The sequence below is a fragment of the Typopeltis vanoorti genome, chromosome 5 (assembly GCF_054136105.1).
Source record: "Typopeltis vanoorti isolate ZY-2024b chromosome 5, IOZ_Tvanoo_1.0, whole genome shotgun sequence".
Classification (NCBI taxonomy): Eukaryota; Metazoa; Arthropoda; class Arachnida; order Uropygi; family Thelyphonidae; genus Typopeltis; species Typopeltis vanoorti.
This window is the reverse complement of record NC_143553.1, coordinates 60,129,895-60,146,229: the sequence shown is the minus strand read 5'-3', so window position 1 is coordinate 60,146,229 and position 16,335 is coordinate 60,129,895. Positions and strand designations below refer to the sequence as shown.

The window sequence follows — 16,335 nt, the reverse complement described above, 5'->3', positions numbered from 1 at the left end:
TCTTTTCCTTGATTGTTATTGCCTGAATATAACATTTTGAAAGTAACACCACTTTACAAGTGTCTTTAATGACTTCAGCAACAGACTAAAGTTCACTATAGAAATAGAACATGAAAAAATCCATAAATTTCCTAAACCTAACATTAATTAGAGCAAACAACAAAATAACCACAAAAATATTCTACAAACTTACACATATCAGAAATTACCTCCACTTAAACTCACATCATCCTTATTCTATCAAAAAATGAGTCATTCTAGCATAACTTATAAAGGTATACAAGTTTTCGACTACACATAATTATCTAACATAAAAATAAAGAAATTAACACAGATTTTTAGAAACTGAAATTAGCCAACACAGCTAATAAATTACGCCAAACAAAACAGCAAAAACAATCCAATAGCCAAAGCAAACTTCCCAACAAAAAACAACAACATTAAACTGCTATACATCCTGAACACATACAAAGTCTACAAATACATTTTTAAACACACTGACTATAAATTAACATTCACCACAAACCAAAAATTGGTAACACTTCTAAAACCTACAAAATCTCACACATACAACAAAATACTAGAACACCATAATGTAGTATACAAATTTTACTTTCCAACAAGACTGTGATGTCACCTACACAGGTTCCACAACCAGATCTTTATGGGCAAGACTACAGGAACACTTCTGCGACTTTCAACATTAAAGCAATAAGGAAAATAGTAACCAAAAGAAAAGCAAAATACAAAATACAGGGAAAACAGAAATAGCAGCCTATGCTCTTGAACAGAAGCATACCTGCATATCGACAAAGCCGTAACAGTAGACATACAGAAAAACGAAACAATGCTTAGAATATTGGAAACAATAGCCATAAAATGTGACAAAAACTCAATAAATGTTCACTGCCCTTATATAATCTTTCAGAGCTGGAAGCTCCACAACATAAAATTTAGGTCATGACTCTGACCAATAGAAAACAACACAGATACACCCAAGACAAAAACACTAAGCCAACATGACACAGCTTCCACTTTTACCATGAGCTCCAAAGATGATACACTGTCAAAACGGCTCACACCACGATGTTACTGTAATGTGGTGGAGGAACAAACAGTCCTTGTACCAAGTATACATGGATGATTGTTAATGTTTGGATATGGTAGCTGAATAGTGATATCTTAATAAAATCTCAAACCAAAAGTTTGGTACCATTATGTCAAAAATATTTGTAATTTGTCCTCACAGTTCAGAGACCCTGATAATATTCCTTAGCCAACTAAGTAGTCACAGCTAGATCCATTTCATCTTGATATAACAGTAACACCTTATCTCTCCCCCTACACAATCTGTATGCTTCTCCTGCCTACTGTATGTCAGACTTGCATATTTTGTATATTATACACCCCCCCCCTCCTCCTCCACAATACACACACACACACAAAAAAACAAAACAATATGGGGAAGGGCCAATACATTTATTGTTCTGATAATATAGCAACTGAACACCCCCCCCCCTCCTCCTCCACAATACACACACACACAAAAAAACAAAACAATATGGGGAAGGGCCAATACATTTATTGTTCTGATAATATAGCAACTGAACAGTTTTTTTTAACCAGCTTCAAGGAGAAAGGAAAATTCAACTACAGGTATTCAAAATCTGGGGCATATGTAAATTAGCCCTATTTTCTACTTGCTTAGACTTACCATGGCACAGATTAGAATTATATCACAAGATCCTAAAATGTATTTTTTTAAATTACTCTGGATTTAGAGAAAGACGTTGGAAGTTTATTTTGCCCTTGGCTAGACTATAATAAATTTAGTTTAATCCTTTATCCAAGTGTAGGCAAACAAAGTTTGCACCTGGAAATATCTTCAGAACTGAAACAAGGTGGTACATCTGTTGGCACCTCATAGCAAAGGTGGACCAAGCTCTCATCTCTCCTTGGATAAAGGATTAAACTAAATTTATTATATTCTAACCAAGTGCAAAATAAACTTCCAACATCTTTCTCTAAATACAGAGTAATTTAATAATAAGATGGTACACCCTTTGGCAGCTCATATAAGTAAATATGACCTCTCCATTGCTTCTGCCTTAGTAACACCACTTCTGGGTCTGCCTCCCACTGATGAGACCTCAATAAGGGTCAAAACTGGTCTGGGTAGTGGCCCTTCCCTTAATGCATAGCATTATACATGTCCACAAGGAGATGTAATAAAACAAGTTTAGTGAACTATGTACTTGAAACAAACTACAAAAGCCCAACTGGAATAGCATATGCACTACATACCAAACCAAGACTTAGCTTGAAAAAGCAAAATCTTGGTTTTTAGCAGTAAGAAAGTCCAGACCCTTTTTTTAATGTGCATCCTACTATCCAGCTTATGAAGGATTATAAAACTATCATGAAGTGGATGGTCAAATGTTCAGATAATCTAGAAAATGAACAGTTTTTTTAACCAGCTTCAGGCCTCCAATAAGCAGATTGGTAGTTAGTCTCCAATAAGGTGATGAAAACTGTCTTCAATGTAAAGACATTCATGTCATAGTGAGATTTAAATCTATAGCATAGCTGAAGAGCAGAGACACTCTACTCAGCAAAAAACAAGCCAAGAAGATAGTGAACAACTCTAACAGACTTGATTGTCCTTCCTTCTTTCTAGTCCATAGCGTATCTTTCTTACTACTTTGATGATAGTCATAGAAATGCCACAGAAAAAAAAAAAGAATGCAACTTCTGCAATGGGTTATTCACCTTTTCTCTGAGACAATTTCTCTTAAGTTTTAAAGGACCACATACCATAAATCATATAAAAAGCTCGAGCTGTCATTATCAGCTCTTTTGTAACTAACAGACCTCAAATTCAGTCATAAATCATAAAAGATTATATACTAACATACCTATCATCCACTAATAACCCACTAAAATCTCAGAATATCTATTCCATATTATTAAAATATGAATATGAAAATTAATTTATGATATTAATGTTAATAAGTTATTAAGTATGAATTTACTTATTTTATATTTTTGTAATTGATATTAGTGGTGGTAGTGTAAAGCTGTAAATTAATACATCTAATTTATCCTTTGCTATTCTTTGTAATCGTATGTATTAGCCTCTTATATACTGATATCATCATAACATTCACATGTACCCTCAATGGGTAAAAAGGATACAATGACAATAATGCAACTTTTCCATGTAGTACTAAATTCCTATCAACAATTTTTCTCCAAATTAAACTGTCATCTGTTCAAGACCCTAAGATTATCACATCTTATATTTCTGTCTTCTAAGGCACTTTTTACTGTATCAATCCACCTAGTTCAATTTCCTCTCACCTTGGCAAAGAACACTTGTTTTCTCAACATTTCCCCTACCATTCTGTTTAAGTAGTCATCCTCATTTTTAATATGATAACACCACTGATGCCATCTGTTCACCTAATCTTTATCATAACTCTCATATCTGTGGTCTCCAGTCTTTCATCAAGTGTTTTATTTCTAACCCAGCACTCAGATCCATAAAAGTTAAAATTAGTTTGAACATCATCTTGTATATAGCTAGTTTAGTGTTTTCATTAATTTCTCTTTATTCCATATAAATTTATTCAGTTTACTTTCTACCATACCAGTTTTTCTAATTCTGCTGTCTATTTGCATATTTAATTTTTCATCTTCACTAAAAATTGTGCCTACATAGCTGAATATTTTACTTGTTCTATGGGTTCTCCATTCAGGATACAGTTGATGTTTTCCAACTTTCTGCCATTTTCATTGTATTTTTATTGCTAATTTTTCACAACAAATTTATTATAGTGGTTATTCAATTTAGTCAGGAAATCCTGCAAGCCTGTATTAGATTGTATATAATCTGCATAAAGTAAAGAGCTGGGCTTAACATTTTGATATCAGATTTAATCCCACTTTCCTTCATAATGTGATCCATGCAGATGATGAATAATGGTGGGATAATATACATCCTTGTCTCACACTTGATTTAACATCAAACCATCTTCCTGTGCTTCCTTCAACTGTTAGCAAACTGCTGACTTACAACTCAAATATAGATTAAATATTGCTTGGAATAATGTCCCATTTACACTATATAACCATAGTGTTTTGAAAGTTTTTTTTCCTCTTGGCACCTTGTCATATGCCTTTTCCAGATCTATAAAACTTAAACACAGATCCTTATAATATTCCAATGATTTCTCAACCATTTGTTCTTAAAGTAAAATTCTGATCCTGACAACTCTATTTGGCCTGAATCTAGGTTGTTCTTCTCCAAGCTTTCCTTTTCATCCCCAATTTTTCTTAATTGTTTCTCAAGAATGCTTGCATAAATCCTACCAGGAACATCAGTAGGGAAATTCCTCTGCAATTCTCACATTTCCCTTTTTTATAGATGGTTACTATGAGAGCTCTACTCCAATCCTCTGGAATTCAACCCTCTGACCAGGCATTCTGAATTATGCAGTGTAGCCAATGCAAAGCTTTTATACCTCCATATTTGAGCATTTCTGGTTGAATATCATCTACTCCAACTGCCTTAAACCATTTCAGGTTTTTGATGGCTTTTTCTACTTCAAGTATTGATATGTATTCCTGATGAGTGTTTTCTATCATTATGCTGTCACTGCTTGTTTCATTTCGCAGTCGTTCAAAGTAATTACTTCAGATATCTAGAATATCTTTATCTTCAGTTTACATTTCACATTTATCATATTTTATTCCTTTTACAGTACTCTTTCCACTATCTCTAAGTTTTTTTTCAATAGCTTTATCATATTTTGCCACCTTCCTGATATTTATTTCCTATGTCAGATTAGCCTCTGTAGTACAATTGGAAGAATAGCAGACATTACATCCTTTGACTTGAAAAGACCTGGATTCGATTCTTGTTTGATGAGAGGAATCCTTATATGGGATTTTTCAACTGAAGATGAGTTAACTAATCTCGTACATAGGAAGAGGGGGTTTTTTCCCTCCTGGAAACTTGTGGATTTTTCATCCCATGTACAGACAAATTGGCCTTTAGAACGCAATTTACAAACAAAAAATACTGTTGTTGATGTGATGGGCAGTAGATGGCACTGATGATAGTAGTGTCAAAATAGGAGAATTAAGTAGTAGTGGAGAAGGAGACAATGAGATGTATGTAGCAAAGTAGAGTATCCTCCCATGATGAGTCCTTAGACTCTGGGAGGTGTCACATAATAATAATATTATTGTCTTCACATGGGTTCTGTTTAGCTAGTTTTACATAATGTTTTGCTTTCTTGCATTTTGGTCTGCATTCTCTAAGATTACATGCTGACTTACTTGCCAGGAACTTTCAATACACTTTCTTTTTGTTTTTCTTTGAATGTCTCATTAACTTCCTGAGTTCACAATGGAGCTCTGATTTTCCTATCCTTGCAGACAACCTCACCATGCCTCTCTAGCTGAATCAATCAATCAATGTTTTCTTTAGGGTTTGCCACTGAATCTCCAATGTTTGCTCTTTTTCTAACTTTTTCATTTTTATTTTTATTTTTTAATAATGTTTCTGTATTTGAGTCTACAGTTTACCTCTGAAAGCTGCTCAACTCTGATTCATTTTAAAACTTTTACACATGCCATATGTAGTTATTTTAATAACTTTCATGTCAATGCAAACAGTAAACTATCGGGTAATATTATAATTTCAAATGAATCACATTTTCTCACGCTAACTTTAGTTTTGGAAAAGATATTGTAAGATGTCAGTTTCATGGCATTTGAACTCAAGGCATAATTCAGCTGTAATGAAACAGCATGTGTACTGAAGAATTATTGCAAGTAATAAAACTGGTTAATTACATCAAGCATGATTTAGAATCATCTTCCCCTATATGTAACCTAATGAATTTTGCAAATATGCATTAATTTTAGATATAAAAGCCAACAAAATAATAGGAACTTATCCATTTCAATAGATTCCCATTAGTACTTTATAAGTCATATCAGTCTTAATTCTTGAAAGACTAATAGTTTTATGATAAAATTTTACTATTAAAAGATACTTTTAATGAACTTTAAGAATTCATTAAAATGTTACATGTGTTAACTCTTCAAAAGATTTTTACTTTACAGCAAAAACTAATTAAACAATTTTTTATACATCAAAAAATCAAACTGAAAACTGCATACCTGTGCTAAACTTAATACCTCAGCTTCCCAATTGCTACATCGTAAATACGAAGACTTGTTAAGTTTCACTCCCAGTACATTAGCAGCCAGACTTCTCAAGCTATAGTTCATACTTTAAAAGACAACCATAAACAAACAAAAGAATGTATATACGTAGTTTTTAAGCAAATAAATAAATAAATAATAAAATAAATAATATATATATATATATGGTTTCCTTTTTTAGGACATAATGACAATATCATTCATAAATTTGAATCGTAACAGTATTATATAACATATAATAACAATTATTATCACTTGCCATCTTCATGAGTCCCAGGAAAACTGAAGGAGGTCACTCCATAATCCACCCATCTCTATTTCATTCATTAAATATATTTTTATTTAAATTTTTCATATTTTAAGAAAATATAATAAAGTGCAAAGAGATAATCTTTCTAAAACAATAAAACTGGGCGTACTAAGTGGAATACTATACTGAACAACATCCAGATTATTAAGTTGCAACCTGCTGCAACTCAGTAGAACAGAATTAAGAGAGAATTAAAAGGAAAGTAAATTAAAAATCCCAAGAAATTATATTCTTGGGATTTTTAATCCTTTATCCAAGTGTAAACAAACAAAGCTTGCACATGAAGTTTTTCATTACTAGACTACTTGTATATACCAGTGATGGTGAACCTTTTTACCCAGGTGTGTCAAACTTTTTTTTTTTTAAATATTGACATTGTTGATGTGCCACTTGCATACATGCATTATAAATGTAACTGCATAATCATAGATGGTGACTTATACATATCATATTAGGCTATTTATTTAATAGGACATTGATATAAAATCTATGAATTCATATTATACAATTAATTTAATAAACTGAAATTACAAACTTACATTACATTTAATGACTTTTCTGTTGCTGACTACTGGTAGAAAGTTCTTTCAACGAACAAACCTACCTTCGCCTTAACTGAGAGTGATCTTACACGATTTATCGCAGTTTTTTCATCAGAATACCAATATTTTTCAACATCCAAGGTGTGTCACCTGAAACTCTCAAGTGTGTCAGTGCTGACATGCATGTCATAGGTTCGCCATCACTGGTATATACAATGCTTGAAAAGAAGTCAAAGGACAACTGATTGGCAAGATGCATCGTGCCATTTAATGAGGCATGTTTGTAGCCAGTATAAATAAAAGGAATATAATGCTCTCAAGTCAGTGCAATTGTGGCAGGGTGCAACAGCTGCAAGAAGGGAACTGATGAAGTTTAAAAGAGGCATTGTAATAGGATGCCATGTTGCAGGCCTATCTGTTAAGCAAATTGTTGATAAATTGGACCATCCTAGGTCAACAATCAGTGATACCAAACCCAGATGGAAGTGCAGGGAGTCAACTGCAAGTGCTACCAACAGTGGATCACCCACCACACTAATTGAATGTAACCATAGAGTGCTATGAAGGATAATATATAAAAACTGCCATTCATCAGCTGACACCCTGAATGCAGAGCTTTGTGCTTCGACTGGAACACAAATCTGCACAAAATCATTCAGAAGAGAGGCTCACAAGATGGATTTCCATAGTAGGACTGCAATATGCACACCTTACATTACCCAAACCAACATGCAGTATCATCTTCAGGTAGTGTGAAGAGCATATGCAGTAGGATGTCGAAGCTTGGAAAGCTGTGCTATGGAGTGACGAATCTCACTACATCCTCTACCAAGCAGATGGACAGGTGTGGGTGTGGCAAATGCTCAGTGAACAGAGTGTTTAACCCCAACTACGAAATTTGGAGGTGGTAAAGTGTATGGTGTTTTTCCTGGTTTGGCCTCGGACTTCCATTTGTGGTGCCATGAACACTGAACTCTGAGAGGTATCTAAAGATTCTAGACAATGCAATGCTCCCTACTTTGTGGTATTTCTAAAGAATTGACAATTGCCTCTTTTAGCAAGGCAGTGCATCATGTCATAAGGCTGCTGCTGTAACTGCATGGTTTGTGGGCATGCACATCACCAAACTTGACTAGTCTCCACAGAGCCCTTATCTCAACCCTGCTGAACATCTGTGAGATGAACTAGAGTGTAGGATGAGGTCAAGGGATGTCTTCCCCACAACACTCTGGGATCTCATTAGATGCCTACAGGAAGAATGGCCCAAAATTCCCATTGATCACTATCCTTGTAGAAAGTATGCACATGGGATTGCAGGTCATTGCAGCAAAAGGAGGTCCCACATCTTATTAAGGTGTCCTTTGACTTCTTTCCAAGATGTGTAGAGGTTAATGACTTCCCATTTAATTGCTTAATATCCCATAGTGGCCCTTCCCATAATACATAGCATTATGGGAAGGGCCACTATGCAGTCCAATTTGATCTTTATTGAGGTCTCATCAGTGGAAGCCAGAACCAGAAAAGATACCTACCAAGATTGAATTAATGCAGAAGTTATATATATATATATACACAAGTAGTGAAAAGGTGTATTTGGGATATATTTTACTTCTGCAATAAAGATCTTTCACATCTCTTCTGAGTCTGGCTCTCACTGATGCAAGTACACTGAAAATGGAGCAATAATGGTTACTGTTCAGTGAACAATGACTAAGGAAGTATCTAAAGAACAGACACAGAGTTGAAATAGTGTGTTCGTAAGATAGACATTGAAGCAAGTCTGTAAAGAAGGGATCATCTATGAGTTGAATTGCACTCCTCTGAATAGCACTGAGAATATTTAGGGAGATTTTAAGTGCACATGCCTAATATGTAAGCAGTATTTTAACAAAAGATGGATTGGAATTCATATTACTGAGGATTAAGGGTAGGCGAGCTGAGATCTCTTTTGTAAGAGAAATGGCAAGACTGTGTTTTGATGACACTGAAGGTGAGCAGGTTCTCCTCACCCCCATTAAAGAATGATATGGAGATTACCGTTTAAGGCACTGGTTGAAGATAATCTTGAAGCTTGGGGAATCTGAGCACAGCTTGGTTTGTCAAATGAGTAGGATAGATCAAGTGTACTTCCATCAGCAAAGTTGTGAACAGAATTAGTGGTGACTAAGAGTAGGTCATGTGTGTGTGTGTGTGTATATGTATGAGAAAGATATAGATGATACAACAGAACCCTGAGGTATCTCAATGGTAGCAAATTTCAAAGAGAGAGGAAATCATCCACTATGACCAGAGAGAAAGTGGGCTACCAAATTACAGATGGTAGACAAAAAGGATAGCAGTTTGCTCAGTAGAACTTGATGTTAGACATGATCAGAGCAACAGCACACATTTCTCTAAATCTTTCCATGGCATGTGTCCAGTGATGGGTGATGTAGATTAAGAGTTTAGCTATGGATTGGATCTTGATTGGTGCAATCTATTCTGGTGGTCAATGATTAACTGATTGGTCTCTAGGTAGTAGAAAAAAAGTTGATCACTAATGACTTTCTTCATTATTTTAGAGAGGACTGAAGCGATGGTGATTGGTAGTTTGAATGTAGACTTTTATCTCCCCTTTTTTTTTTTTTGGAATAGGCTGGATATAAGCTTGCACTGCAAGCTTATATCCAGCCTATAGCTCTGGAGTACAATGTTTGAGTACAATTGGAAACATGCCATAGAGAACCGAAGCATTTTTTTTTTTCTGTCCAAGTTGTTTAGTATTCTTCTGATGTCTTTTTGCCAAAAAAACACAGGAAGCATATGGTGTTCAGTTTCTGGTATTGTGGGGGAGAGAGAGAGATTTTCCTTGATCGTTTATGTAGGAATTAGAGAAGATGTGTGATGACAGGAGAGGTCAGCTTTATCTTTAAGTGTTATTACAATGGTGCCATCTAGATGTGAGTGAGAGAGAGAGAGAGAGAGAGAGAGAGAGAGGAAAAACTGGTTAAAAACAGACTAGAGTGGGAGCAGAGAAAAGATTATCAGAAATTTGGATAAGTATATATAAGATTTGTGTTAAGTCAGCTTGGTGACTGGTGTTGGTAAAGGCAGAGCTAGTGGGAGTTATGGATGTTAAGGTCACTTAGGAAGACAACTTCACTATTTGGATAGCTGGACTGAAGATCAAGCTAGCTTCATGGACAGAAAGGTGAAGAGGTCAGGGTGGTTTTTGGTGACTGGTAAATACAGGAGGAGGAGAAGAAGAAGAAGAGGCAAGGGAACCTTTAGTTAGGAGTCAACAGCAAGGGGATTCTAAATTAGACATTCTCTGTCAGGCAATGTTGGATCTCATAAAGGCACCCTTGTAACAAAAGAAACTGTGAAGTATGTAATTTGGAGATTGAAGGGGGACTGTGATACAATTTGTTTTTGTAAAGAGTATAGGAGTTTTGGTCTTGATAACCATAAACAGCGATGGCTTCACAGGTGTGTAATCTGTGCATTTGCACAGGATTCAGTACACTACTGGACTCAGAAAGACCCACACTATAAATATATTCTATATGTGAACATTTTCATTTAAATTTATTCTTAGTTTAGTAGTCTAGTATTTCTTTTTTTTATATATATATATATAATTTGTCATTAGTCTTTAACAGAACAGCCTCCCCCATGAAGTATTTCAAAAGGACTTATAGTCTTTTGGAAACTTCATGGGGAAGGCTGTTCTACAGAACTGAGGTTGATGGAATGAAAGATAACTGGGAAAAGCAGGTTTAATGTATGCAGTTCAACTGTAAAGTTAACAACTGTTGCTTGAGTTCCTATATCATAGCAGAAATGGATGGCATAATGATACTAGTTCTGCTGAACAGTGGCCATGAAAATATCTAGGAGAGAGGCAGAAAGTAATCTATAAGAGATTGGATGAAGAAACACTAAAAGAAAAGTGTCATTAATCAGCTGAACCACCATTTAGCTGCATTAATGAAGCACCAAGAATTTTGGGTACCAGTGGAGATTGAACTGCCTACTCAGTCTCCAAAAGTTAGATAGGGCTAAAACAGCCTTGCCTACTCCCTATACGGAAATAAAAGGCGTCAACCAATTTTTTTTTTTGATTAAAACAGAAGGAACTGTCGGTTGTTCTTTCATTGTATACCACAGTTCCATTATACAAGACTACTGTTTTACACTGCAATCCTCTCTGTTCAAACCCAGCAGAACAACTTGCTATAGTCTCCAAAAGTCTTCTTCTTGGCTTCAAGTATTAGGCAACTGTTTGCCTGTAACAGTTGCCTAATACTTGAAGCAGAAGACTTTTTAAAACCCTTTTCAAGGGTTTTAAAAAGTCTTCTGCCCATCTCCTCCTGGCTCTTCCTCTTGATCGGTGTTCCTTTGGTTTATATTTTCAAGCAATATTTGGCTATCTGTCCTCATTCATTCTTTCTACAATTCTTTCTATAGCTTGTGATGTCTTCTGTTATGTTAATTATGGATAACAGTTTTCTTATTTCTTCATTTCTTATCTTGTCTATTCTTTTATAGCCTGCAAGCGGACTTAGGAAATTCATTTCTGCAGCTTCCACTTGTCTTTCTCATTCTCCCCAAGTCCATGTTTCACTGCCATATTTCAGAACTGGTTTGGCTATTATTTTATATAGTTTTATTTGGGTTGTTCTGGACATGTGTTTACCGAAGTGTCTATACAAAGACTGCTAGGAATTTTTGCTTTTTATATGCAATGATGTTAATTTCTCCATTGGGCTTATGTAATTTCCTAGATATTTAAATTTGTTCACTTGTTCTATTACTTTGTTGTGGATGACCAGTTTGCATCTTTTAATTTCTTTACCTTGAAGTGCTATTGAATTCATTTTATTTATTGAGATTTTCATGTCATACTGTTCCATTGTTTTGTTCAATACGTGTAGATTTTTCTGTAATTGGTCTTTATTTTCAGCAAAAATAACTTGATCGTCAGATTACAAAAGGCTGGTTAATTCTTTATTTCCTATGATTTTGTTTTTCCTCCATTCTCTTGAAATTTTTTCTATATATATATAGAAAAAATAAGTTTTTTCTATATATATATATAGAAAAAATAAGTTTTTGTAAATAAGTTTTTTTAACTTATTTACAAAAATTACTCCTAATCCCAAGTAAGCAAACTGTTAAGTTTGCGCCTGAACGTAGTTCAAGTCTAAAGATGGTGCAACACCTTTAGGAGTAAAATAACCAAGTTTATAAAATTACTTGGTAACCCTAATATATATATATATATTGGTCCCCATGGGGCTTGTGACTTGCAGGCACGGGCATGGCTAACCCGGGGTCCCAGACCTAAGTATGATCTATTTCAAAGCTATTGGCCATACTTTTCTCTAACTCTTCCATTTCCTGCTTCTACCCTCACACTAACATTCTTCCTAATGAGGATTCTTTACTTAAAACTTTCTGTCTGTCTCATTTCTTGCTTACTAACCTCAAGAGGAGGTCCCCCATTCTCCCTGAAGCTATTAGAGTGCTTCCTCCTATTTCAACCAACCACTAATAGTTATAGTAGTGGGCAGCAGCACTACTTGTATTAACCTCCTGTAGCATACATGTTACAATACTGCTATGTGGAAGGCAAGGGGAAACCACCACATTAAATTCCCAAGTAAAAGCAGCAATGGAAGTTAAAAATTAAATCAAGATTGGCGAGGAGAAGTAACCGGGCTTCTCAGGTCGACAACCAACGAAATCCTGGTACTTATTCAAAAATGAAGACAAGAAATAAGCTGAATATTGGAACATGGAATGCAAGAACACTGCTGGAACCAGGTAAAATAGAAAATGTGAAAAAAGAAATTGAAAGACTTGAAATAGACATTCTGGGCATTAGTGAGACAAGATGGGAGGGACAGGGTGATTTCTGGAGTGGAGAATTTCAGATAATATATTCAGGACAAAAGAAGGGCGAGTCAGGTGTTGCAATAATGCTTCATAAAAAAGTTGGAAAGTTAATCACCACAATAATTAACTATAGTGACAGAATCATGGCGGTAAGCATTCAAAATGAACCATTAAACCTCAATATTATAATGGTCTACATGCCAACATCACAACATAGCGATGAAGAAATAGAAGAAATTTATGAACAAATAGAAGAAATCTGGAGCAGCTTTAAAGACAGAGACAATACAATAATAATGGGAGATTGGAATGCTATAGTGGGAGAAGAGAGCATTGATAATGTTTCAGGAAGATTTGGTCTTGGACGTAGAAATGAAAGAGGAAAGCAATTAATAGAATTTTGTACACAAAAACAGTTAGTTATAGCAAATACATTATTTCAAGTTCCAAAAAGAAGAAGATACACCTGGAAAGCACCTGGGGATTCAAATAGATTATATATTGGTCAAGAAAAGATATAGAAACCAAATAAAAAATTGCAAAAGCTATCCAGGTGCTGACATTAGTAGTGACCATAACCTTGTCTTAATGAAAACAGAACTGAAACATAGGAAACAAATCCAAAGATACAAACCAATAAGATGGAACCTTGAAAAATTAAAGAGTAAAGAAGAAAAGAGAGGATACCAAGAGGCAACTGATTATAACATTCCAGAAAACATAAATAGTCAGAATAATATTGAAAACCAATGGAATATGATTAAAGAGTTAATTACAAATTCATCAAATCAATTATTTAAAAATGCAGAAAAAGAAAAAAGAAAACATTGGATAACAGATGAAATACTTGGCCTTATGGATGAAAGAAGAAAATATAAAAATGCTGTTAAAGAAGATGTGGCCAAATACAAATATCTTAAAAATCAAATTACAAGAAAATGTAGACAAGCCAAAAAAGAATACCTGGAAGAACAGTGTAATAACATAGATGAATTATTTAAAAAAGAAAGAATTATTTAAAAAAGAAAAGCCTATAAAGAAATTAACAAACTGACTTTCAAATTTAATAAGAACAGGCAAAAACAATGCCATCAAAGATGAAAATGGAAAATTACTAATAGAATCTGAGGATATATTAATGGAATGGAAGAATTATCTTGAAAATCTCTATAAAGGGGACGAACTTGATGTTGATATCAGCACAGAAAAACAAAATGAAGATAATCTAGGACCCCCAATAATGCGAGAAGAATTTGATAAAGCACTGTCCGAAATGAGTAAGGGAAAAAGTCCAGGTGTAGACAATATTCCTATAGAACTGCTATATCTAGGTGATAGATATAACAGTTCTATAGGATGGATCTAGGTGATGAGACAAAAATCTTACTCTATCAATTAATAGCCCAAATCTATGATAGAGGAGAAATACCAAAGAAGTTTATGAAATCAACCATAATACCAATACCAAAAAAGAATAATGCAAACAAATGCAGCCAATTTAGAACAATAGCTTTAATCCCACACGTTAGCAAAATTCTGCTAAAAATTATTCAAAATAGAATTTATTCAAAAATAGATTGTCTATTGGATGAAGACCAATTTGGATTCAGAAAGAATAAAGGAACAAGAGAGGCAATACCTCTGTTTAAGAACAATAATAGAGAGAAGATTAGACCTTAGTCAAAATACTTACATTTGCTTCCTTGATTTAGAGAAAGCGTTTGATAAAGTAAACCAGCAATTCTCCTAAATTGTCTAACTAATATCGGCATAGATTTGAGGGATAGGAAAATAATTTATCAAATTTACAAAAATCAAAATCGATGGATTAAAATCAATGATAAGGAGAAAATAATAAATATCAGGAGTGGAGTAAGACAAGGATGTATACTTTCACCACTTTTATTTAATTTATATATTGAAAAGGCCATTCAGGAAACTAAAGATAAAATAAATAGTGCCATAAAGATAAATGGTGAACAAGTCATGTGTATAAGATTCGCTGATGACATAGCCCTTGTAGCAGAATACAGAAGAACGTTAAAAACAATGCTAGAATTATTAAATAATAACCTTGAAAAATATAAAATGAAAATCAACACAGATAAGACTAAAATCATTGTTACAGGCAAAATCCCTATCAATACAGAGCATGTGGACATCAGCAGGGAACAAATAAAACAAGTGAAAAGCTTTAAATATTTAGGAAGCCTAATAACAGCAGATGGCAGAACAAGAGAAGACATAAGATCAAGAATAAACAACGCAAAAGCCCAATTCTCTAAGATGAAAAGCATTTTAACAGGAAACCTCAACCTACAATTGAAAAAAAAAATTACTAAGATATGAAGCATTGCACTGTATGGATGTGAAACCTGGATTCTAGGCAGAGAAGATGTAAGAAGATTGGAGGCTTATGAACAAAATAAAATGGACAGAAAAAAAATCAAACCAAAAGTCCTGAGAGAGATAAACGAAACAAGAACTCTAATAAAATCGATCAAAATTAGAAGGGATAGGTGGTTTGGACATATACTTCGACATGATGGACTTGTGAAAAGAATAACTGAAGGCAAAATAGAGGAGAAAAGAAGAAGAGGCAGACCAAGGAAAAGCTTTCTTGACCAAGTCAAAGAGAGCATGGGTTTGAGGAGTTACCAGGAGGTTAAGAAGAAAGCCAATGACAGAGTGGAATGGAGGAAATTGCTGCTGAGCTACCAGTCCCAAGACTGATGCAACTGATGATGATGATGATAATATATATATTGAAGAGTATTGGTGATAATCCACTTCCTTGAATGAGACCTCTATTGGTTTGATTTTTTTTGGTTGTTTCATTATTAATTTTAATATAGCTTTCCCTTATATTTGCTATTGCTTTTGTGGTTTGAGGTGGAGCTTTCAATTCATACAGTATATTGATTAATTTTGTTCTGTTCATTTGACCGTATGCTTTCTCATAATCTAGGAAGGCCATATATGGCGACAGGTTAAATTCTATTCTTTTTTTCTATAATTTGTTTGAGTGTAAATGTGGGATCTGTACAGGATCATCCTTTTCTAAAGCTGCATTGTTCTTCTCCAATAATTTCCTCAGCCCATGGTGTTAATTTACTTTTAATTATATCTAAATATATTTTATAGCTATTTAATAAGGATATTCCTCTGTAGTTTTTGCAATCCTTTCTGTTTCCCTTACTGAATATGTTTATGACTATTGCTGTCTTCCATTCTTGTGGGATGTTTCCTTCTTCCCATATTCTGTTTAGGAATTTAATTAATCATAACTGAAATGGTTTAGAGATGTATTTGTATAGTTCTGAATTTATTCCATCTTCTCCTGTAGCTTATCTATTTTTAGTTTTT

General features: G+C 34.3%; 1 protein-coding gene across 1 annotated transcript in view; it reads right to left on the bottom strand.

The window, feature by feature from the left end:
* The window catches only part of Exd2 (Exonuclease 3'-5' domain-containing 2), a 154,461-nt gene that overhangs the window by 89,748 nt on the left and 48,378 nt on the right, over positions 1-16,335 (bottom strand). The window contains exon 5 of the mRNA XM_090392453.1: positions 6,193-6,304. Within this exon, the coding sequence (XP_090248579.1) occupies positions 6,193-6,304 (112 nt within the window). The remainder of the gene's footprint in view (positions 1-6,192; positions 6,305-16,335) is intronic.